The sequence below is a fragment of the Pieris brassicae genome, chromosome 2 (genome assembly GCF_905147105.1).
Source record: "Pieris brassicae chromosome 2, ilPieBrab1.1, whole genome shotgun sequence".
Taxonomy (NCBI): domain Eukaryota; kingdom Metazoa; phylum Arthropoda; class Insecta; order Lepidoptera; family Pieridae; genus Pieris; species Pieris brassicae.
The window spans coordinates 10,140,739-10,166,678 of record NC_059666.1 but is presented as its reverse complement, the minus strand read 5'-3'; the positions used below and the strand labels follow the sequence as shown (position 1 = coordinate 10,166,678).

The 25,940-nt window shown below is 34.4% G+C and overlaps 1 protein-coding gene across 4 annotated transcripts; it reads left to right on the top strand.

The window, feature by feature from the left end:
• The first annotated feature begins 73 nt into the window (after positions 1-73).
• LOC123719519 lies at positions 74-25,940 on the top strand. Of its 4 annotated transcripts, none has more exons than XM_045676189.1 (28): positions 74-213; positions 451-512; positions 765-892; positions 2,805-2,946; positions 3,723-3,815; positions 4,418-4,511; positions 4,824-4,949; positions 5,396-5,628; positions 6,993-7,110; positions 8,326-8,458; positions 8,624-8,742; positions 9,779-9,891; positions 10,423-10,632; positions 11,005-11,116; positions 13,053-13,170; positions 13,910-14,049; positions 14,812-14,922; positions 15,538-15,627; positions 17,096-17,197; positions 17,874-17,959; positions 18,577-18,723; positions 20,384-20,542; positions 20,826-20,926; positions 21,406-21,592; positions 22,427-22,618; positions 23,486-23,591; positions 24,454-24,589; positions 25,235-25,940. In XM_045676189.1, the coding sequence occupies exons 1-28, from the start codon at positions 154-156 to the stop codon at positions 25,381-25,383; spliced, it is 3,567 nt and encodes a 1,188-aa protein (XP_045532145.1). In that variant the 5' UTR covers positions 74-153; the 3' UTR covers positions 25,384-25,940. The 4 variants fall into 4 exon arrangements, with proteins under 4 accessions (XP_045532145.1, XP_045532144.1, XP_045532146.1 ...); XM_045676188.1 differs by having other exon boundaries at positions 4,403-4,511; XM_045676190.1 differs by lacking the exon at positions 15,538-15,627 and having other exon boundaries at positions 4,403-4,511.

Here is a 25,940-nt window from a genome sequence, read left to right as displayed (position 1 = left end):
TTTTGAGGCCTTTAAGATAAAAATATATATAAAACCTTTTGGAATCATTTGACATAAACAGAGTTACGCGAAAGCTTCAATCTGTCAAAAATTTTACACGAGTTTAGGGCTCTTTTAGTTTCATTAAAAAACATTCTTACTACATTATGTTATATGTTTTTATATTACTCTTTCGATGAATTTGAAATGCAAAAGAGTGTCAGTTTAGAAAAGGTACGTTTACATATTATCCGAATTCCATACCAAAATTCAATACAATTATCAATTTGACTATCTCTTTGGACTGTTTTCTGTCATCGATATTTTTTATTTGTCTGTACCATATATATTTTTGTGTTTAAAGTTTCTCCTAGATATTTTTGTAGAAGAAGCGTCTAGCGAACTAGGGTAGCCCCATATAGGCTTTAATTAACTTATAACAATCAACAAACAAGTCTGCTTTTTCTTCAGATAAACGGCACTGACGATATTTCAAATGCAAAGAGGAAGAGTACTAGATGTAATTTTCAAAAGTAAATATATATTTGGTATATTTTCTTACATCCAAATTCTAATATAGCTTATTACTACCACGATTGGAACATGCATTTATATATTTTCCAGCAGAAGCAAAGGTCAAAAACATAGATTATTACAGCGCTATGTTATCCGCTATTTCCCACTTAAAAGAGCGTATTAATTGTTAAAGGGCAGGCATGGCACTCGCAGAGCTTGACTGTTCAGGCACGTCTTGGCAGTAATTGTTTTAACTATATAATTTTCAGAAGTGGTAACGAAATAAGGCGAAGACATAAACACTTTAGACAAGTTCACGAACATTATCAAATAATTATAAGACCAAAGATTCATAGAAGCAATTCTTTGTCCGATTTAACCAAAACGAGTGATTATTGTAAGTAACTTTGTTAAATATATTAGAAAACTGAAGGGTTTGCTGGTGATCATCTCTTATCTCCGATAGTCCAATTATAGCGTAAAGTCAAAGACGTAGACAAGTTAGCCATACAACCGGAACCTACCTATGTATTTCGTTGAACTATTCCTTTTATATACAAGGAAGCAATATATTTTTGCTTCGTTATATCATGTTATCATAGCTACTCATCATCATTAGATATACAGTTATTAATCTATGATTAAAGCAATGGGCAACTAAGTACGGGTTTCAAACGTTATTTAAATAAATAAATCAGTGGCGCAATAACCTTTTCGGGTCTGGACTTTAGATTTCTTCATCTGTTTTATAATCATTTGTCAATCCAAGAGGTGATCAGCATTCTGTGCCTGATACTCATCGATTTTTGGGGTCTAAGGCAAGCCGGTTTCCTTACGATGTTTTCCTTCACTGTTTGAACGTATGTAAATTCCATTGGTGAACAGCCGGGGATTGACCCTTCAACCTCAGATATGAGAATCGCACGCTGAGGCCACTAGGCCAACACTGCTCAATAGTAATTTAGTTTATTGTAATTGTAACGAATAAACTGGAAAAATAATGAATCTATTTAAAATCACATTATAGTACATGTATACCTAGGTAACACTGAAAATGTTTGGAAAATGAAAAACGGCTTAATGTAGAAAGTTTTCTCGCGTTAGGTTCATTTTCACGTGTAATAGAGTTTTAGATTTGCCGCCAAAGTTTTCCTTAGCAATGTTTCTAACTGGCCAGTTCTAAACATTTTCAGTGTTACCAACGTATTTCCCAAATATAAAAACATCGGGCCGTGTGTTATGTAACCTAACATTAGTTAAGTTATATATATATTTAAGTCAATAATTAGAAGCGCGAACCAAATAGCAATCATCGAAGCCAAAATTAGATTTAGTTTTTCACACTTATAAATTGTAATATAACATTCTCGTTTCCGATAATGTCCAAATAGATCGACTACAGTTATATTCTTTATAGGTGACTGAAGTGTCACGTAGATTTAAATAAGCCATGTTAGTTTTTAGTTAATCCAGCGTCGCAACTACGCCTTATTTTATGTTAGTTATAAGCTCATGTTTTAAACTATTAAAACCAGTTGACACCCAGCTTCAAACAAAAAGTTTCATTTATTGTGTGAATAACATCCCTCCAACAACAGTCTCCGAACTGGCGTGAATCCTGTTACTTTTTTTATTTTATTAAAGTATTCCTAAAGCTACTCATTAAACAATATTCAAACAATTACATTATACACAAAAGCCAAAAACGGAATACACATTCAAAAATAAATATAAAGCACAGTTTTACCTATTTATACAAAAAAATATAACTAATTACACATTCATACTAAATTCTATATTATAAGTTCAAAGATTCATTGATCATTATAATAAATATTTAATATAAAGGAAAAATAACAAAGCCATTATTAATAAAAGATACCAAAGTTTTTTAAATATTTTTTTAAGCATTCTTTAGTCATATTAAATATATCTATTTGCTGGTAATTTGTGTTATAATCTGATGGTATACGATACATGGCTGAGTTACGTAAATAGTTTTTATTAGACCGAGGAATCTGGAATAGTTGGGTTTGCCTTGTACTGTATGATGAAGGGGTGTGAAAAAGTAAAAGCGACAATAAGGGCAGTCAATTAAACCGTTGCAAATAGCGTGTAAAAACATTAGGTCGTATTGTCTACATTTTAGGGATTCAATACCAATGTACTTGCAGGAATATATGGAGCTACTATACTTTCGGAAATCCTTAAAACTTAAAAACTTAAGAAACTTTTTTTAATGTTCTTTTGTTGAATGTTACTTTTATAGTTGTTTATACACTAACTTGTTAACTGTATGAATCTTTCAGCTTTCGATTATTTTAATAATAAAAATAGCTGTCTTTACCCAACGGACCCTCATATAGACTACGATTGTTCGGGTGATACATTGGAGAGATATTCTAGATGTTTGATTGAGACACCGCACATGTCTTGGAATTTCAAAGGGAAGTAAGTATAAGAAAGTATCACTGGTCGTTCATCGTTCCATCAACAGGTCATCTGGCCACTTAGTGGGAGGCCGTCCAACACTTCGCCGACTGGTCATCGGCCAGTACAGCCTCATCGGCCTTGATCTCTTCAATAACATAAAACTTAGCAATTAAGTTTCTTATCTTTTCTGTGGATTTTCCCATTACTATTTTAATGGCAAATCATTGTGTTATATATATATAAATTGTAATTTGATTTAAAACTAAAATGCTCGTAAAACTTTAGAAAAATATTAGATTTTCGCGTGCTGTATCTCGTCATATAATTTGACATGTCATGCGCCTTTACTTTTTTGACGCCATGACAGTTTTTTGCACGTTTTGGAGGCGAAAATCATATACTTTTGATGGCTTTAATTTGATTGTCATAATAACATATAAAATGTCAAAGCCTCCTGTTTCTATTTTAGCAATGCATATACAATTACAATTTGAATTAAAGCATAGCAATTACTAAGTTTTTTAATTCATTTTGAACTACCTATATAAATGTCTGGCAACAAAAAACAAACTTATGAATATGATTATATTGTTCAAGTATAAGATAAATATTTCATCAAAAACTATTTAAGCACTTCGCAAATATTAAAAAAGCGTGTGTATATTAATAAACAAAGTAATGACAAACGAAAGTATGTATAATGTAAAAATGACCTTCCATGTGCTAAGCATAATCATTGTATTCTGTTGCCATGTTATAGTTCAGCAATTAACATTTGTTATAATATTTTTAAGGAAAATGAAAGGAAAGATCGACATGAATCCAGAATTGTATGCGTCAAGATTGGATTATACTTATGGAGAGCCAACTGAAACTGAAATGTCGAGGTTACCTTATTATCCACTTATTTATTTATAAAACAGTACGGAATTTCTTTTTTAACTGATTTTTCTATACAAAATTAAAACGCCGAAGGAAAACATCGTTAGGAAACCAATATTTCTTTCTTGACGCTTTCTGTGTGTGTGTGTTGATTTCTCAGGGAAGTTGTTTGAAAACAAGAAATTGATCAAAGAAACCGCATAAAGTTTTAGACCATAAGCGATAAAGATTTATTTTGCAAGAACTATCTTATAGTAAACCGATAGGATAAAGTCGAAAAAAATATATAATAATAACAGATGTAATGTATTGCTACTGTGAACGCACTCTGCAATCATTTAAAGATGTCGATAGTGTTGTGTTGGAGACAGCATTCAGTAAGCACAAAGTCTTAGTTAACGAACATCTGTGGAACAGACTTGTGACCTTGGCAAACAACCTTGGTCGTCGCCATCACACATATCCCTTAGGTACAACGAACCCGAGTTCTTGGAGAACACTACTCCCCGCAAGACTTTATGTAGATAGTTGGACAACTGTAAGATAAAGAAGTTGGTAGTGTACATAAACTAATTTTATTTGATTGTAACAGAATTCGTTTTTGTAGTTCATGCAGTTCAAATGATACATTACATAAGAAAAATGCAACGTTTCCTTTCAAACCAACACCAAGTGGAAATTTAAAAGTGCAATCTAATCAAGTAAGTAGCGAGCATAACGATTATTAAAAGACCGGTAACGCATTCGCGAGCCTTCTAACAGTGTGAGTTTACAGTTATTGGCGTATCAGTTTAGGCTCCTCAGTTCTTTTTGAGAGTATAACATGAGCGAAGACCGCCTCGAGATTCGACTCCCGACAAAAGTTATTGTTTCTGGTTGCCGCAGGATAAGAAATAATTATATATATATATATATCTTAATTAACATTCAAATCAAAGTTTCTTTTCTAATTGCAGCCAGATTAATACTAGCAATTATTTAAGTACACGGGACTTTTTTTTAACAAAATGTAGGTAGTATTTCAGTCATCAACCGTTGGAGTCCTTTTGGCCGATCCAACACAAGCAAAGGTAAAAGTGAAAATAGAAGGAAATGGTGAAGACTTAAATAATGAGTATAACAAAATTATAAATGCCAATGTAAGTTAGTGTGTAATGTTTATTGATATTTTATCTCCTTCATTCATTTTTATTCTTACACGGTAATGATAAAGACAATATTGTATTTGATGCTAATAATTTTATCAATCAGGTTAGGTTTGTGTTTTGATTTCTATTACTTCCAAGGAAATGTTTCTGAACAAAACGGTTGTTTCTGGAAAACCTAGGTACTGTATTAAGTACCATGCGGCTGCTGAGTGCTCCATGGCATTTCATGATAATGTATCTAACTCGCTTGCCACTGCGACCTGGCCGCAAGTACGGTTATGCCCTTAATTTGACTTTTGCGTTTGTGATAAGAAATATAAATGTGATGTATTTTGAGGTACTCGATCATGATACATACGAAGTATCTATATTGAACAACATTTCCCTAAGACACCATTTTTAATAAAAAACCAGGGTTAATTGCCGAAATTGTACAGTACAAGAATCACCCAGAACCACATCTGCAATATGGCCACAAGACGAGTCCTACTGTGTGTCATGTTAAAACAGTAATGGACAGGAATATAAAGGACAAAACTAAAATACAAGAAACATGTAATCTATCCAGTCTTGGATATGGACAGACAGAACCGGTAGATTGGACTTGTGTACAATTGCCGAAGAAACAAGAATTATTTCAGGAGTTCTATAGAAGGATTTTAAATAAAATGTAAGTATCCATTTGTAGATTTATTAATATTGTCAAATCTAATAAACGATATAACTGATTTGAACTAATGGAGCAAGATCACACGACGGCCAGATCTTCGTTATTTTATAAAAGCTGAAAGTTTTTTTCTGTGCCTATTCTTATACAGGTAAGAACGACCAGGGACTATCGAGTTTTGGTTGTCGACTAAGCGCCCCATCTCACTCGCACCCGCTCGAACTGTTGTTACCTCGCGTTCTCAGATACAGCGGACTTTTAATGTGTCTGGCAAGGTGTAAAAACCATTCAAATTGTCCGGCTTTTGGGGTAACATTTTTTCATAAGTCCCCATGTAACATATATGCAATTTAGCTTTTATACTATAACGAAAGTATAATTATAATTGATCAAAGTTTAGGGGTGTCTAGCAGAGGGTAGCAATTGTCGTAAAGATTCTAAAGTTATCCCTAATATAATATAAAAAATGAGCTTTATACTTTAACCAAGTTAAGGTACTATTTTATCAGCTTTAGTACTTGTTACCTGCTCAAGTAACCACAACCCAAAGACTATAGTCTCTGTTCCTTTTTACCTGTATAAGGAATATGCACAAGAAAACCTTGAATTTTTATAAAATGAGGAAGGTCTGGCCGTCTGGCTCTTAGGATATAAATTGGCTATGATCTTATTAAATAATAAAAATGCCAGCCGATACTTTTGCCATTGCTCCAACATGTCGAATGGTCAATTTTAACAAATCGATTTTTTTTAAATTATATTTCGTATTTTTCTAGTCGAAAGGAAAGGATTTGTTTTTATTTACTTTAAAATACCGTATCGAATTATTCTTGATATAATAATTACTAGAAAGACACGCCAAAGAAGCACCAGATTTCTCTCTGTGTTTTTATTTTATCACATAAAAAAGTTCATTATAAAAACCACTTTATATTTAATATATAACCAATTTTATTGCACATATTGTTTACCCAAAGATATTGTAACGATATAGAATGATAAAGCATCTGACGCAATCTACAAACTACCACATAAACACTCACACACGTATACACCCTCCCACATGCACATGCACCCATACAACTACTATCTTCTAACTAGTAATCTAGTTGACTGTTTTGTTTTATTTTTAACTTTAATGTTGTTTGCCTACCCATGTATGTACTTATTGTTATCCCTTAGTATAACTCTACTGTGGAATGGAACCCTGGTTATCCATATTACAGGTACCACAACTTACCTAGCTTGGAAACCAGTCTCCCAATACCTTTTTAACTGTAACCATATTGTTTGTTGCAAATACTATATGGGAAAAATAAAGAATTATTATTATGATTAAATGATTTACAATATTTTTAAATTTCTAGAAACACCGATTGTATCGTCCATATCGGCAATGAAGAGTTCCATTGTCATCGCATTGTACTTGAAATTTATTCGTCATTATTTAGCAAGAATCCTCAACGGGAAATTGAATTATCTAATGTAAGTGACGTGTCTAGTGTTTGTCTTTATTTACTAAATAATGTTATATAATTTATAATAATATAATCATCTTTATTTACTCACAAAAACTTCATAAATAGAGTACAAAATAAAGCAACAGTTATTTATATTATAAATAAATAATTTTCTTTAATTATATATTTATATTATATAATATTTAATTTAATTGCTTGTTTATGTGAGACCGGTTTGTTAGAGGTAAGAGTGCCTGTTATCGGTCATCAGGACTTCACCATTTAAAATCGCCAGGTCTTAAAAAGTAGTGCAAATTTATGCTTAATAAACAATCATACGTCCGTAAGAGAATGCAACATTAACAAAATAATTATATTTAAGGGAACCATGTGTGTGAGTGTGTGTGTGTACAAAATGAAGTCCTCCGTATGTTAACGCTAACGTGATGAACTAAAATTACCGAACAAATTTATTCAGCATGATATATATTTTCGACAATCTTGCCTGAGTTCACGAAATCCAAGCTATCCGAATCAACTTTTACATTTTAACAACACGTTATTAAAATTTATAGCTCCCACCTACATATATTGCCAGTCGTAATTATTTATTTTAAGACGTAACTCAGCTTACAATGTTTTCTTAATGGCAATGGCAATGAGAGGAAATATATGGCAGAATCTGCGTCAATTTTCGAAACGACATTTGCTACCACAGATATATATATCTTGTGTACACAAGCTTTAAGCACGCACGTATTTATATATAGGTATAGGTAAAGCACTATTATAAACATTTAGCCATATGGGCCGTTGAATAGCGTTAAATTTTTATTTTATTTTTGTTTAAAATATTCTGTTCTGTTCGAATTTCTTCTTCTTTTGTGACACGGAGTTAGACACATAGATCCACTTTTTCAACTTAGATGCGAGTCTCGTGATACGTAAATACGATACGTATACGCTAAGTCCTACTTAGCGCTGTGTCTGTCTTGTATTGTGACTTTAACAAGTTATATTGCTATGTATTGTTATATAAATACAGATTTTCAATTTACTTTTTATTTTGGTTAACGTTAGGCTATCTAATAACTCACCGGCTAGTCTATTTACTAGCCGCGATACCAAATACTCAACGTTTTCTCGCCATATACGAGAACGTTGTTTGCTCTCGATATACAAAGCCAAACTTGCTCAACACATATTCTTATGTCATCTCGAAAAAATGTTTAATTTTTAGAGTAATGTGAAGCCTACAGCTTTCCAAATTATTTACGAGTGGATGACTGTAAGTGGCTTAGAGAGCAATAAGCTGTTGAAAAGGGAAAATGTTCTTGATTTATTTGCCGGAAGTCAATATCTTGGAATTAAAGGTTTGTTTTTTAAGTCAAGATTTTAATATTGAGTATCACGTAATTCCATTGCGACATGAACGCTGTATTGAATCAACATCGAAATTGATTGTCGTCTGACGTCAGAGATTAATAATTTAAGTTAAGGTAAGCTCGAATAACTAATATAACCTTTTTTCAAGACAGACCTAGAAGATCAATGCTGGTCGTTTATTGCCAATGATAATATTTTTAATGAAGATTCGGCGTTTGTTTTATACAGAGGAGCGAGAGTACAGCATTTGACTCCCGTAATGGAACTTATGGTAAGGATAGTTATTATATATTATAAACTTTCGAGTCGACTGAGACTAGAGCAGTGTTGGCGTAGATTCGAACCACGGCTGTGCACTAATGGACTTTTTGTGTGCGTATTTAACAGTCGCCCGTACTGTGAGGAAAAATCGGTAGGACAGTTAGAACCAAATCGCCGGCATGTGTCAGGCACAGAAGTACTACTTGTGTATTAGTAAAAACAAATGATCGCTAAATATATACAGATTTATGAATTTAGAAGGTAGCGCCAATGGTTTCTTTTCAAGTCCACTTGAGATGTGCGTGTGCGTGTGTTTTGAGGTTCCTCTGGTCCTTAAACAGTTAGCAAAGTGTTGTTAAATAGTTACGAATAGAGTAACGTATTATAAGCCAAAGCCTGTCAAGGGTTTAAAATTTAGTTCAAAAAAATCGTATATTAATATTTGAGTGGTTTTATTGCTGACTCATCAAACTTACTGCTAGATTATCTAGAAACTTAATATTTGGTATCAATGTAAGTATTATGTATTCTGAAAATAAAATAAATTATTGGATAACACGATACGTGTGTCTAATTCCGCCTCAAGTTTTGTCTTATCAACTAACCTAAATAAAAACCTGTATGAAATCTGTGTGGCTTGAGCATTCGACTTAAACGACGTCATAGTCTCGTACCCTGTCGTCTATAGACTTTACTCTCAGCGCCTTTAACACTCGCTTGGTGAAGGGAAACATTATGAGAAAAACGGCATGCCTTAGATGCAAAATTGACAGCGTGATAAATCAGAACAAAATTATGACATAACAGATAGCGATATCTAATTCCAAGATCAAGAGATTGTAGTAGCACTGTATTTTTTAAATATTTAAATTTTACAGCAACCAAATTGTACATGATTCTTTGTCGAAAGAATTTCAGAGAAGTAGAAAAATATCACTTGAACTTGGGTCTAATTTCCCATTTAAGTTTTTCTAATAATAATAAAACTGAATTTCCATTATCTTTTCCAACATCTTTGTCTTACAGTAAAATATTAACCCTTACAGGTACCTCGAGTAAAGAGATTCTTTCTGCCTCTAGTAGCTTCTAGCGATTTTCTTGGTCTGGAACCAGAGGAAGTTATGACGTTTTTGAAGTCCAACTATATTTGTGTTGCAAGGTTTGTATATTGGCAAGGGTTCCTAGCGAGACAAAGAATGTGGATTGTAGTATGTTGTCGAGAGAGGCCTCGATTGGTCGGAACTTCTCCTAATGACACTAGGGCATTGCCTTAATTGGCCAATAATGTATACATGCATTTGGTTTTACTTTAAAATAAGCAGAAAAATAATGTGTTATATTTGGTTCTTTTGATTTAGTTTAGGAGAACGGACCAATTCTTAAAATGCCCGCAACGCACTTGCGAGCCTTCTGGTAATGTAAGTGTCTATGGGCGTCGGTATTACTTTACATCAGGTGAGCGTTCTATAACATTAAAAAAAACACACAAAACTTGTTGCTGCTAATTTAAGGCACTCGAAATGCTGCCCGACGAGGTGTTTCTGAACCAATACGACAGGGTGGTTTAAGAAGAGAGCGTACCAATTCTTAAAAGAACGGAAACTTGCGAGCCCTCCGTTATTGAGTCTTTCTTCTTCACCACATAGAGAGAGACTCTGAAAACATGAAACGATTAATGATCAATTTTCAGTGAAATAGAGGTTTTGATGGCTGGTGTGAGGTGGTTGTACGGAGACTGGACCTCTCGAAAGCGGTTCGTAACAGACGTTATGAGATGTGTCCGCTTTGGTCTAATATCTCCATGGCAACTTGTGGATATTAAACGAAATCCAGACAATGCCGAGATACTCGAAATTGTTAACGAACCAGACGTTCAGCAAATGGTGGATGATGGTTTAGCGTGAGTAGGAACTAATAAATAAAATACGATTGTGAGGAAGTTGCAGTTCTCATGTCAATTTCTCAGATGTACATTCATAAATATCTGATTATCCTCATTGTAACGAGTGTAATGTTTATGTAATGGAGCAAAAATTAAATAAATACAATTGAATTTACACTAAGCTAATATGTTATATAATAATATATCTTATTTTACATATATTTATAATGTATAATATTTTAAATTTTTTATATAATTTTATGCGACCGGGACTACATTTAATTCTGTATTTATAAATTAAGATGTGACTAAAAAATATTTAGCAAATATCACATTTTCATATTTTTGCTTTGCGACTAACTTGCGTTAATAGTTAATGAATTATTCCAGTTACGTGATAATAAAATATTGGTATGGAAACAATTCAAAGAATTATTACCATTGGATTGATGTTCTTGGTTTATCCGAACCAGTTGAGAGGAATTGGATAGGAGAGGAAAAGGTTTTTGTTTTTTTTATATATTAGGTCCTTACATATGAAATTGGCGTATTTCGTACTGGCCACTTTAATCACGATGTTCTCCTCTTTGGTAAGGAATTCCCAATTCAAATTTGTACAGCTATTTACTCATATATTTGTGCTTCGATGACCGTCATTCATTTGTTTTTTTTCTGTTTGCGTCACTCATTTTACAAAATGGAAAACTTATCGCATTATTTACGAGTACGAGTTCCGCCGTGGCACTAGTCCTGCGGAAACGACTCGAAGGGTGAATGATGTGTATGGCGGTAATTTTGCAAAAGAAAACACAATCGTTTTTGGTTCCAACGCTTTCGTTCTGGAAATTTCAACCTACAGAACAAGCCCCGTGGACGGCCTGAGACCCAAGTTGATAATGAAGTATTGAAGGCTATTGAAGCGGATCCATCGCAAACCACGTCCGAGTTAGCTGCAGGCTGCGGTGTTAGCGATAAAACTGTTTTAATTCACTTGAAGCAAATTGGGAAGATTAAAAAGCTTGAAAGGTGGGTACCTCACGAATTGACTAAAGCAAACCGGCAAACGTGCGTCGACTGCTTCGTTACATTACTGAACCGGCACAATAATGAAGGTATTTTAAACCGAATCATTACCTGTTATGAAAAATGGATTCTTTACGATAATCGGAAGCGCTCAGCGCTATGGTTGGATCCTGGCCAGCCAGCCAAATCCTGCCCCAAGCGAAAATTAACCCCAAAAAACGACAACGCTAGACCCCACACTGCACAACAGACGGCTACCAAATTGGAAGAGCTTCAATTGGAATGTCTAAGACATTCTCCGTACTCCCCGGACCTTGCTCCAACAGATTACCATTTTTTTCGAAATTTGGACAACTTCTTGCAAGGCAAAAAAATTTACTCTGATGGGGCAGTCCAAATCGCCTTCACAGATTTTATTGATTCCCGTCCGACTGGTTTTTTTAGTAAAGAGATCAATAGAAAACAATGGTTCATACTTTGATTAATTAAATATATTATATTTAAAAATATTCGACTTTTTGTTCCTCCCATACAAAACGCCAATTTCATATGTAAGGACCTAATATTATATACCAATTGTAAAATACCTAGATTTTATTATTTTATGAACTATCTGAGCTTGGGGTGGTTTTTATGTCCATTAGTTACAATGGAGCAAAGAAAAGCATTTGGAGTTTTATCAAAATGTTTTATAAATGTATTTAATGTGTTAGTTATTTATATCATAATTTTCGTGATTTATTTAAGAATATTGTCAACTAATACAAATGCAAAATGATGTTATGTCATCAATATAAATAGCACGCACGTTTTGTTCAAATAATTCAATTCCGAAAATTGATAAAACACAAACGAGGAAACTTGATATTCTTGGAATTCAAGGCTCCTTATAACTACATGGTGCACCTGGACGTTCTGGGTTTAATTCACTGCGAAATTATTATTATTTTGATTTAGTAGACGTAAGATATTTTCTTTAAAAACTGATAAAACAAGACGTGAATGTGCCCCCATAAGTCATACTGCTTTATATGAATTTATTAAAAGCATATTTAAAAGCTCTTTATTAATTTACAAATACTAGGACAGTCTAAGAAAAATAATAAAAAAAGTTACCTGTGACGAACAGTGAAACATATTTGGATCTGAAAAAATATTTACTCCGCTACCTTAATGACAAACGGCCCGAGTATCTTTATTTTCCATCTTTTTTATATGACAGGCGGCAAACGGGCAGGAGGCTCACCTGATGTTAAGTGATCCCGCAGCCCGTGGTCACTTACATTACCAGAAGGCTTGCTAGAGCATTGCCGGCTTTTAAAAATAAACGTAATTCCAAAAGACTGCGCTCCGTTTACCAATCAAAATTCTGTCAGTCTTTTTTATCGTTACAAAAACCTGTCTTTACTCCACAGAATCATGTGACATACAAAGAGTTTTTGAAATATCTAGAGCAGTTTATGGTGCCAAAGGAACAGATGTACAAGCAGATGGCCATGATGCAACCACCTCGGAGAAATGATGACGCTCCGGGTACAAAATTTAATGCTGAGAAATAATATTCGAAAAGATTTGTTTACTTTTATTAATTGTGACGCCATGGTTATTTAAAGTCTCATGTTATCAAGTGTTGATACATCCATCCATCCAGTACGACCGTTTCCGTGCGGTCTGCATCCAACGCCTTCTCTTCACCCTGACCATGTCTTCTGTTCACCTAGATGTAGGCTGTCCAACGCTTCGCTGACTGGTTCCAGGAATTTTTACTCCATCGGCTCGAGTTCTTCATTCTTCTTAGTCAGTCAGTTCTTCATTAGTCAGTTATGCCTCATATAAGATCTTACCACGCCAAGGTTTTGAGCTCAATCACGAATTCAGCTCAGCAGCAATATTTAGATTCAAAATTCTCTTTAGTTCTATCGCGAGTTTAAAAATTTGAACGCTATTATAAAATACATTTTAAATTTGTTTAAATATCTTCGGCGCCCAGGCTCTTTTTAAGAGGTTCTTAATTGCACGTGTGCACTTCGCAATTGTATGTTTGTTCATAATTTTCTCGGAAACGGAAGTAATACTGTGATGTCCTAATTCAAATTTACTTAGAAAATAGTTGAGTCATCGATTCTGTAGTTAGATTGTTGTCTCCACGCCTTTATTATCCTAAATACACGGATATAAGAAAATATGTATCAATGTATGTTTTTCTGTAATAATAATAATAAATAAATGTCGTGAATTCATTGCAATATGTGTATCACAATAACATCATTAGGCAGTTTTCGCGGAAAAGATCAAGATAAAATGGAAATGCGCAGACCCAAAATAGATTTCCCCACGCCGGCTGTGTTGATGGGGCTCACTGATACTGAGAAATTTCCAACGATGAGCGAATTCTTTGGAAACCAATCAAAGGTGAAATAAGTATTTATTTAGACTAAGTGTAATCATCAAATACACGTCTTTGGGTTTTTCCTTCAGCCATTTCATAACCTTTGACGTCTTGGAGAAAATGGGCCTACGGGTCTACCTAACAGTCGTTAATACTGTCGTTAAACTAATCATTCAATTAAGATAGATATTTAATTAATGTACATAATGAACGTAGAGCATGGCTATTATTTAGTTAAATTAAATTTAAAATATCATTAATTCAGTTATAATAATAAAAAAATAGTTCTAGATTTACTTTTACTGCCAGTTAGACTTATTATTGTCTATATCATTTATCAACGATTTCAAAATATTAATTTACAAATTGTATGGTAAAATTTGTTTTGTGGGTAACTACCCACAATACAAGGAGTCTGGGAATTATCGTTAGATCAATTTTGTCACAGCAATATTTCTGTGATTGATGTCTTTTATATTTTTTGTACATACAAAAAGGCTTTAAGAATGTATTGACTAGATAGTGTTATAACATTGAATTTGCTTCGTTAACTGCTTATAAAATGATCCTGATACGCTCTTACACACAGTTACTGTTGTAGAAATGTTCAGGTTATTTTTTCTGTATTTAATATTACTAACAGAGGAGGTCTAAGAATTTGATTTATTCGTGTAGCTGTTTTGGGATTATTCCCGTAGTGGACAAAATGATAGGGACTATTGATACTTTGTTAAGGGTCCACATCCTTATATTATTATTATAAGTAATAATTATACCGTTTTTAGATACAGAAAAGTCCTACACAGTCCTTCGATAGAGCACCAATTGATGTACCAAGAAATCATGAAACAAGAAACAGCCCAGAAATGGAAAGGAAACAAACGCAATCCATGAATGTAAATACAGTCCATACAGTTTTTTAGTTAGCCATTGTTTTTAGAACTCAAAAACGAGAGTATAATTTAACGTTTATTTTATCGATCGTTTTGCATCACTTAAAAGTTTACTTAGAAGAACACGAGTTGAAGATCGAGCCAAATAATCCAGTTTATCTTCTGATCTTGGGGTTTTGGTCAGACTTCTGCGCCTGATGAATTTTGTCGATTCGGTGTGTGTGTCTCCTTGTATTGCTTGCCGCCACCGTGGACGCGAGTGTTAAAATACATGGGTTCACAGCTGTGATTCGAACGCACGACCTTCCCACCATGATAGTGAGTCCCACTCTACTAGGGCATGACTGCCCTAGCCAATAGTGAAACCAATTCACCTTGAGATCCTTCAAGAAAAGAGCGTAACAATTCTTAAAAAGCCGGCAATGCACTGTCGAGCCTCTGGTATTGAGAGTGTCCATGGGCGCTGGTATCACCTAACAACAATCCCGTTTGCCCGTTCTAAAAAAAATACTATAAATGCCTGTGTTGTTCACTTTCCTTACAGCCTGCGTTATATTTGAGTATGATAAACTACTGTATAACTAATTATTTAAATAACAGTTCCAAATTTGAATACAGGCCCAGCCCAAAATACAAGAACACTTATTGTACCGTAAGCCAACGAACAGGGATCATCAAGTTAACCTCTGCAATTTTGAACCAAAAATAGTAATTAATTTTTGATTTTTTTCTTTTTATTCGTTAATTTTTTTTATATTCTTAAAACTGAAGACCATACAATATACATTTTCTAAAGAACTTTCTCCCAAACCATGTAATGGCTGACTGGAATAGGCTTCCGGAGAGTGTAGTTCTCTTTGAACTCTTTTAAAAACAGGTTGCATAATTTATCAAAATCAGCGCTAATCAGGCTAGTGTGTTTTTCACACATGATTTCGCGAATGTTAATGATTTGTTCGCGCGTTCCTTTGTCTTTAACGAAGCCTGACAGCTCCTCTGATATCTATCGGCTAAGGTAGTAATTAGTCACGTATAGATAAAGTCTATAAAACAGCACATTTATAAGATATCGCAGTACTCTACACCCACAGCTTACAAGAAACAGCTCATGAAATCACAACATGTACATCGTACAAAGATTAAAATGTAATTTTTTCCACCACCGGAATAATCCCAACACAGTTAAAATAAATAAATAAAAATAAAAAAGCCTTTTAATTCTTACAGCTTACAAAACAAGAAGTTAGATAACCTTAGTTTACTTATATACAGTTATTAGTTTTGTTAGTAATTAAGTTTGTATACTAAATTTACTTGTGTTAGTTTTTCCTTAACCTTACTATTAAAGAATAATAGATTCTTCATTCTGTAAGAACTCCTCTGTAGGTGAAGGCCTCCTCCAAAGATAGTCCTCTCTAGATTGTGCAACTTGAATCCAGTTGAAACCAGCTATTTTTATGTAGTCGTGTTCGCAGCTAGCCACAGGTCTACCTGTCTTTCTTTTTCCCTGTGGTCCCCACTCGGTCATCGTTTTCGTCCATCTCTTGTCACGTAGACGCTCCACACGGCCCACCTGCACTTTAGTGTCTGAGCGTGTTCTAATCCGTCAGGGATGGATGTTAGTTATGTTATTCAGCATACTGCGTTCTATACCCCCGAGATGCAATTATTTTATCTTTTGTTTTTTTGTTAAATTTTCATGTTTGGCAAGCATACGTAAGTCACGGTATTAGGTGCTGCTTTTGAATATGTCATTAATTGTCCAGTATTTGGTCCAGGTAAGCGGTGTCCTGCGTTCTACTTCTTGATCGTTATTAACACACACAGTTATACGAATTTTAAATTGTTAGACCTCCATTCCAAATCCATTTATATCATCCTTCAAAACGCGTTTTATTAAAAACTCAATTACTTTATATCCTTTAATATTCTACAAGATAACCCATAAAATATGTGTTGCTGAGGCCCGTGTACCATAATTGATTTATCAAATCCTATATATCCTATATATAGTTATAGGAAACAGTTACTAGACATAGTAATAATAATATATATCTATTCAAATTAAGTAATACTTTTGAAAATAATTAACCATATGTTACGCTCGTAATCGCGTTGTAATTCGAATACCACATTTTAGCTGTATCACATGACTATCTCATAAAGTGACTTTCAGGCCAACAACGTGCATGAACCACCAGAGAAAGATTCAACCGAAGAATTAGTGTCTTCGACCAGCGAGACAAGTGAGACACCAGGGACAAGCGCAACAGTTACTGTATGCAATTTTAGTTATAGTTAAGGACCTACTTAGGGCCTTAGGGCCTACCTTAAGCTCTCCAGTGACATAGACAACATTTATTACTTACGAAACACACACAGAAAGATACAAGATAACAATAATAATAATCAAAAAAGAAACAAAACAAAAATTTTGGAAATAAAAAAAGGAATACGGAACATTTTAAATGTGTACTGGTTTTTTTTATGGCACAGGAGCAATCGGGCAGGAGGCTCACCTGATGTTAAGTGATAGTGCCCATGGACACTCTCAATGCCAGAGGGCTCGCGAGGGCGTTGCCGGCCTTTTAATGTGTGTGTTGTGGTTGTAACTGGCCCTGGCTCAGCATTATGCTGTGGAGTGAGAGAGTGCGTGTTCCACTTTTTACGTTTTGTTTAATTTTCCTTATTCATTCTCTTGAGTCCCTGACATCGGATGCAGCATCATTCCAAGTCAAATAGCCAATATGAGTCTCCGTGGTTACTTCTAAAAGTCTTTTTTGTTGTAATAGTGGGTTACCATACTATTGAGTGAGGAGATGGATATATATATATATATATATATATATATATATATATATATGGTGGACTTAGGTTGTTCTAGGCACTCTCTCTGCTACTCAAAGAGCCGAGTGTCTATAAAATCTAGGGCACTCACAAAAAAACTATTATAGGATACAAGACGCGGCAGTCAGAAGCGGCATAGCGTAGCAGCATGCTATTTAGCTGCTGCCACTGCGGCTCTATCCGGAAACAGGAGGTACATAATAAATAAAAATGTTACTTTTGTAGGGCCAAATATTTCCTATCTTAACTGTAGTTAGATTTTCGGAAGTTTTTATTGTAGGTATTAAGATTTTACTATTTATATTGCGTATTTCGTCTTGTCTCATAGTGTTAGTTGACAAATGCGATTTATATTAAAATAACTTTATTATACATAATAAAAAGGATATTTAGGTGACAAGAAAGTGCATTAGCCAGCCCCCACACTAGAATTTCCTGTTTCGTGGGCAGCTCTCTCTTCCTTTTGATATGTTAACAGTACTTGACAATAATTTCTTCATAACACTTACATTTTGTAATTAAACTATTGTTGTACATTAAGAATACTTTCTGTTTCTGCATGGGACAGATAAGATGTTGTTTAAGATTTCTAGCATACATAAAAAAATTTCGTGTCACAATGTTCGTTCCCATACTCCTCCATAAAAAAATGTGTTCAATCATGATTGAACACATTTTTTTTGTACTCCTCTACTCGAAAATTATTTTGCCTATCGAACGACGTTCGAGATATATCAAGGGACAACTCTAGTTCACGCTGGTACGTTTGTATCAGTTACTTTTTGAATAGTAATTTCACCTATTTTACAGAGACTCTCAGTCAGTAGATCAACAGCCACAGACCAGCAATCTGTCCCGACCTAATGCCGTTAACCGACTTAATTCTGTTCAAATTATATCCAGCCCACAGGCGTCACTCTTTAATCAATCAAAGGAATCACTTGCTAAAGCTAATATGTAAGTATTTTATTTTTATTAGACAAAGGAAGCCGTTTCCAATTCAGAATGAGCCTGCTGAGGTGTTTGAAAACCCTCTGCGGTAGTTCCAATATGGCATCAAAGAGACAAGAGGTAGAGGAGTCCCTTTCGACTGGGACAAATAATAAGAACTTTCTCATAGCAAACATTACACAGCGCAATAATACGTGTCTATGTATAATTCTTAAATGTGGCAAAAACAAGCGAGGATCTGAGATAAATGAAAAAAAAAACAATGATATATAATTTTTATTAACGAAATATACTTGTTATAAATTCAGCCACTAATACTTCTATCAAATTAATTCGACTGTTATCACTCTAACCATTTTAAATTAATGCATAATTGATCGCAAAAAAGACGCATCTCTGAAAATGTTAGTATGCTGTATAGGAAACTCCTATTTTCCACCTTCTTTCTTTTTGTTTTGTTCACTAACATACCAACTAAGACTGAATTATTACTAACTGTAACAAAAATTATATGGTAAACTGTATAGCGCATTTAACATTAGCTCGAACTGTGATGGAAAACATTGTGAGGAAACCGACATGTCTTAGGCCCAAAACGTCGTGTCAGGCACAGGATGCGGATCGATTAGGCAAGTAGGTGATCAGTCTTATGTGCCTGACACACGCCGTGAACTTCTTGGGTCTAAGGTAAGCCGCACATACATGGTGCACAGCCGGGAATCTAACCTACGGCCTCAGGTTTGACAGCTGAAGCCACTAGGCCAACACTGCTTCATGTGACTCTGGCATAATGTAAATAAAACTGTCATAAATATTTATTATGAACTTTAAACACTATATACTATGGCAACACACTTTGTTCAAAATATCACATCAAATGATAATTCCCCTCGGAAATAACTATAGATATTAATATATAGCAATAACAGTACAGTGATTACTCACGCTAAAGTAAAGTAGGAATTAAATTTTAGAAGATATTTTTATTCAAAACTGAGAAAAAATAATGATTTCATCATAACCATACACCAATAGTTAAATATCCAATCAAAAAAAAAAGTAATCCGTCTTGAGAAAACCCGCCATTACTGTTATTTTCAGTGTTACCCAATAATTATTATAAATCTACATATCAAACAGTAAATTTAGAATGTACTATTATACAATACCTAGTAAATTCTATTCGAACTAGAATGATTCAAAGGTATCCAACAATATTTTTGTTAAAGCGCACAATAACTCTCAATAAAAGAAATAAAATATGTGCGTGTACATACGTAAGAAGTGAAACTTCTTTATGATCTTATTTTTCGAAAAATGATCTATTATATGTCTTTACAGAAATTGAGTAAATAAAGTTAAATAAGATAAAGTTTAACAAAAGGCTTTTATTATCATAGACATGAATACAATTATTTAATTTTGCCTTCGTACTACTAAGATTATTACAGAATTTCATTAATTGTAATAGAATTATTACTATCACTGACATCGTTATTATATATTTTTGTTATTAATGGTTTCGAATCTCTTCGAATCAATCGTGGTAGGGACAAGAAAAAGATAGCGCGTAACGGAAAATGTGACGCGTAACGGAATAATGTGACGCGTAACGCCCATAAAGAAGTTTCACTTCCAAAACAATATATATAATTTAATTTTACAGGAACAAGCTATCCACGTCCATCTTGGGCCCGTCAAACAAGAACTATATAGTAGATGGTTCTCTATTCAATTGGGACCGTGAAACAGTTCTTGTATTTGGTGGAATTGATCCCCATACACCATATGGCGTGGCCGGAAATACTGGAAAAGATATATACAGGTAAGCAGGAATCAAGAAACAAGAAAAAAAAACGTTTTTCAAAAGCAGGGTTTATTACAGTTTATTTTCAGTTCTATCAGTCGAGATTTACCCACTTCTAGAAGGTTATTTATTTAACTAATTGGCAATTTATTTATTTAACAAATGCACTACGCATTTGTCACCCTCGGGTTTGTTCAAAGTTTTGGGCTTTCAGTAATTTCCCCGGAACGGAATAAACAACGACTTGGGCCCTGAATTTTTATAAAATATATATGTATATTGTATACGAAACATTATGTAGGTTTGATCCCGTAACAAACATTTGGGAAAGTGTGGGGGAACTTCCTGAACCCAGGCATCATCATTCCGTGGCCTTTCTTCGAGGAAGAGTATTCCTAGTCGGTAAGTATGCATTTACTACTTACAGCTTTCTATTCAAGTTTCTAAAGCATATATTTGTATTCCAATAATTAGTTTATTAATAAAGAATTCATGAAATTCATTTGTTTTTGGGAGCGTTAAAGTATTACGTCACGCATTTTTTGGAGATTCTTGACATCACCCCCATGAAACGCGCCATAACGTTTTCTGTACCCAATAGTTTCGTCCACCACACGGTGACTCTTTATGGCTAAAAGTCACCATACTGTTGTGTAAAGTACTGGAAAGTCTAAAATAGTATCAACAATAACGCGTAATTCAATCCCTGTCCCGTATCGTAATGTTATAAAAGGAAATGATGCCCAAGTTTATGACACGTGAATTCAAGTTACGGCAGCAATTTTCGCCCATAACATCTAGGATTCAAATCCGAGACATGATGCAACCCGAATATTCCATAGTGATAATAATACCAATCTTGTTGCAACTACGATACTAAGGTGGTGCAGATCCTCGTGAAGATGACTTACGAGGGAAGTCAGTTGTGGTCTCAACTGTATGGAGTTATGAGCCGGTGACTCGGTCGTGGTTTAGCGAATCTGGTCTCGCGATACCGAGGAAGAATTTTGGGCTGGTTGTTCATAAAATGGCACTTTACGCTATTGGAGGGCAGGATAAAAAGGGCAGGTATGTGTATAGAATCAGAGTTTGCCTACTTCAAACATTATTGATTCAAATTTATGGTAAAAGGTTTATAATTTGACTTAGGGTCCTCCAAGAAAAGAGACCTTCAATAAAAGTAAAGCCCTTAAGATATGAGTCTCTGGTCCATTTGTGTCCTGTAGTATAAAAAAAATAACTGTCCAAGGGCGTAGCCAAATTCTTAAGAAATTTAGAACGTTGAAACTTTAAGACCTCGTTAGTTAAGTCTAAATATGCTTTATGAATTTTTGTCTAAATATTGATTTGATATATACTAAGGATTTTTTTGTTTATATGTAATAAAAAAGTCATAAAACATATAGAAATCCCCCCTACAACGCAGTACACCTATACGCGTTTTCGTATAAGTTGATATCGTTCATATAACGCGGATATTTCTCAAGTTATATTTGTGTGAAATTTTAATGATTTCTCAAGTTCATAATTAGTTTTGCGTATCTTTGCATCTGTTTTAATTGTATTGTAATATAAAATAAATTACTTTATTGTCTTAGTTTTTGAATTGTTTAAACGGTTTTACGAGAATGCTCCTACAACGCGATTTCTTACAACGCGGTCCTGGTTTACCGCGTTATAGCGGGGATTACTGTATTTATTATGCGCGGTAATTAATAGTGTTATTTAACACCCAATAATGTAGGCGCAGGTATAAAAAAAACTTAGTAGACGTATATCAACACGAATTTACAATATTCCACATCAACTCTCGCCTAATACGAATGTGGAAAGTACCTAACATCGAGTTAATAGTTAAAGACGTCTTTACACCCGTTAAAGATGTTTTGGTGTATATTCCAGAGTATTAAGATCCGTGGAAAAGTTCGATCCAAAGACAGGATCGTGGAGTGAAGTACGATCAATGGGCGTGGCCAGGATGGCCGTTGCAACTGTCAAGTACAGGGATTACATTTGGGTAGCAGGTGGCATGACTGGTGAGAAGAAACGACCGGTCTGCAAGATCGTCGAGTGCTATAACTATAAAACTAATGAGTATGTCTTATGTCTAATATAATTTAGTAGTGATAGGGGCTAGGCTATACCTTGAGGTCGTGTGTTCGAACCCTGGCTGAGATAGATTAGTGACGGTTAGCATTTTTTTAGCACAACGTATTTTTTTACAGAATAATATAATCCAAAACGTAATTTTACATTTGAAAACTACTGTGGTTTGTATTAATGTTGCAATAGCCTTGTTAGGTATGAATGAATATAATATTTGTTTTTCAACTTGCTTTTTTATGCGGCTATCAATGCTGACCGGGTAGTACATTTATTAGCATCTCATCACGTTGTTTGCTATCTGTACGGAGTTGATGATGAAAAACTCTTTATTTTATCTTCTCGAAAATGCTTAACATTGCTTTTTTAATCTAGATTTTTTGTATGTTTTATGTGTTTGTGCAATAAATAAAATAATGTCTAACTTGTAGTTTAACAATCTCTCTCTCTTTAATCGGCAGCTCATGTCTGAGTATCAGTTTCCACCGGTTTCTGTCCAGCGCCTCTTTATGACTCTTTCACTTGATCGGTCCATCTGGTTGGTGAACGGCCACGTTGTCTTTCGCCTTCTGTGTTACCAACCACGATCAGTTTCTCCAAGTTCTCATCACCTCTGCGCATTTTATACAATGGTTCATATAAAAATTTGATTTAAATATCCAATAGGTTTTGACATTTATTTATTTATTACAGAAATACATGTCATACGGGAGTCATATTATTGCAGACTATGAATATTACCCTTAGACCAATTTATTGGGTCATACATGCCTAATCACGTTTTTATAGAATAAATGCGTTCAAACTTACAATTTAAATAGACAACTAAGGCGAATTTTGTCATTGTGTTCATTTTAGGTGGACAGAAATTCATAGTTTGCGGTTTCCGAGATGTTTCGCAACTTTATTTTCTATGAACGATAAACTGTACATTATCGGTGGAGCTGGAAAAATGTCGGATAAGGTATTTCTATATAATGTAATATTTTATTTTTAGACAACAATGTCTTGTGTTGGCATAGTGTGTTAAGCGTCCCTTAATCATGAGGTCGTGTGTTCGAATCACGGCGTTGCAACAATGGAATGTTTATTATGTGTGCGCAATTAAGGACCTTTCCGGTCGCCAAACTCCAAAAAAGTACATTGTTTCTTTCCATTGTTAGTCATCGTTTCTTGAAGTAGGGCGAATGGAAAAACTATATGGTGGAGTTGAGTAGTTTATGTATCCATTCTGAAAGATTAAAAATCCAAACATAGCCAATTTTTGACACTTTGAATTCATTTTATGACGAAACTGTATATAGAACATGATTTTGAAATTTAAACGATATATTTTACCACAAGTCAAGTAATCCATTTCAGAAAAAAAAATGATATACATTAATTAATGTTTTACATAACTAATGGTTATTACGGGCCGGCGCGCCTTAGTGCACCAGCTCTCCACTGAGTACCGCACCCGCACCCTGCAGCAATTCGTGCTGGGATAGGGCCTTAACACTTGTGTCAGACATTAAATCTGCTGATCTGATCATCTCCTTGACTATAAAATATTATTGATCGATACAGATGCAATCTGAGATCTAGACCGGTGTAGGGTCGTAACGATACTGCATTTATTTTTTTATTATCTTTGCTTATACATTATAAATAAACTAAAGTACAAAGACACAAGAACTAGGTGCCTGGATTTGTACGGTTTATATTCTGAAAAATGACGGTAGGGAAAATCTATAAAGAAGACACAGAAATGTGTAAACCGTGCCTTATTGGGGCGTTGTTGTAATTAAAGACACACGATTTTTCCATGAGTTAAATATTTACAGGACAAAACACCAAGTAGCGTAGGTGCAATAGATGTATGGGACTGGAAAGAGAGGCAGTGGAAACAGGAGACGGAGATGTCAATACCAAGACATGGCCACGCCCTCGCCTACCTCGGCACGCAGCTAATTATAATCGGTAAGAATCTCTGGGCATGTCGTCATTTCGTCACTGTTAATTCATTTATCGCTTGTGACCTTTGTTTTCTAAACCCAAAGTGGTTTTTTCCTATGCGTTTATATGATATCAGCTCGCTAGGCGTTAAGAAAATTCAATGTGTGCAGAGCCGTGATTCGAATGCGCGATCTCTCTAGTAGTTAGAACTGCTTTTGGGGTAAATCATACTTAGAATTGAATATATAGTTATAGATACCGGCAAACATCTTGAACAAATGTCCTTGCCTGCGCACAAGCATTTTTAGGTATCACTGTGGTGCGCGGCGGCGGGAGAGTGACGTGTCGATCGCGTGATTGGTAAATCAGTCGATGTGTGTGTCCACCGCTCCCTTGTTTAATGCTCAAGAAGTTTGCCGGTATCTGTATATATATTGAATTATAAACAGGCATAGTTCAAACACAAAAGTGACATCAAAATACGGAGGTATATTGGTAAAATTTCCTGTGTTTGTGCTTAAATTTCTTGAAAACTAAAAGTCATAACGAGTTCTTTTTAATTTAAACTTAGAAAACACTTTCAATTCGCTTATAGATTTTGGGATATCCTCATTTCCGCATTTTTGAGGCGTCCAAGTATTTTTTTTTATGAAAAAGTTTATATTTTAGGAGGTGTAACAACAATATACATGCGAGCTCTTAGCAATGTCGAGTCGTTTTGCTGTGAACGCGGAGCCTGGATACGCGGTGTTGCAACCTTGCCCACGCCGTTGTCAGGCCATGGAGCCGTCACTCTGCCACCAGCGTCACTTATGTGATGTAAATTTTCTTTGATCCAAAATTTATAAGTTATAACAACGGAAATGTATCATATTTATATTACTTTCGTCGAACCAAAGACTGTTTCATAAAAAATCTAATTGCACCGTTATAACTAAGGTTTTTGTTTCTTTCTTTCCAATTGTTTAATAATTGGGGTAAAAAGAGACAGAGTGTTTTTGTAAAGATGTTATTTGATGTCGTTTTATTTATGGGGTGAAATTGCAAAAATTTTGCCATTGTTAAGTCCTGGACCTGTCATTCCATCAGACACTCATGTGACGTAAATTATAATTATTACCAAATTAACAAGGAAATATTTTATCCACTAATTCATTCAATAAGAAAACGCAGCAATTTAGAATGTATGTAGAGAAAATTAATCAATTATCAATAATTTTTATTAATTCAAAATTGTTTGTTTGAACTGTTTGTAATCAGAAATAACTGTTAGCGATGTGATTTTGTTTTTATGGATGTAAGTAAAACTTTCAGTTGTCTGTAATGTAGCACTTTAGAAAATAAATGGAACTGATAAATTGTATTTCTGTGTTGT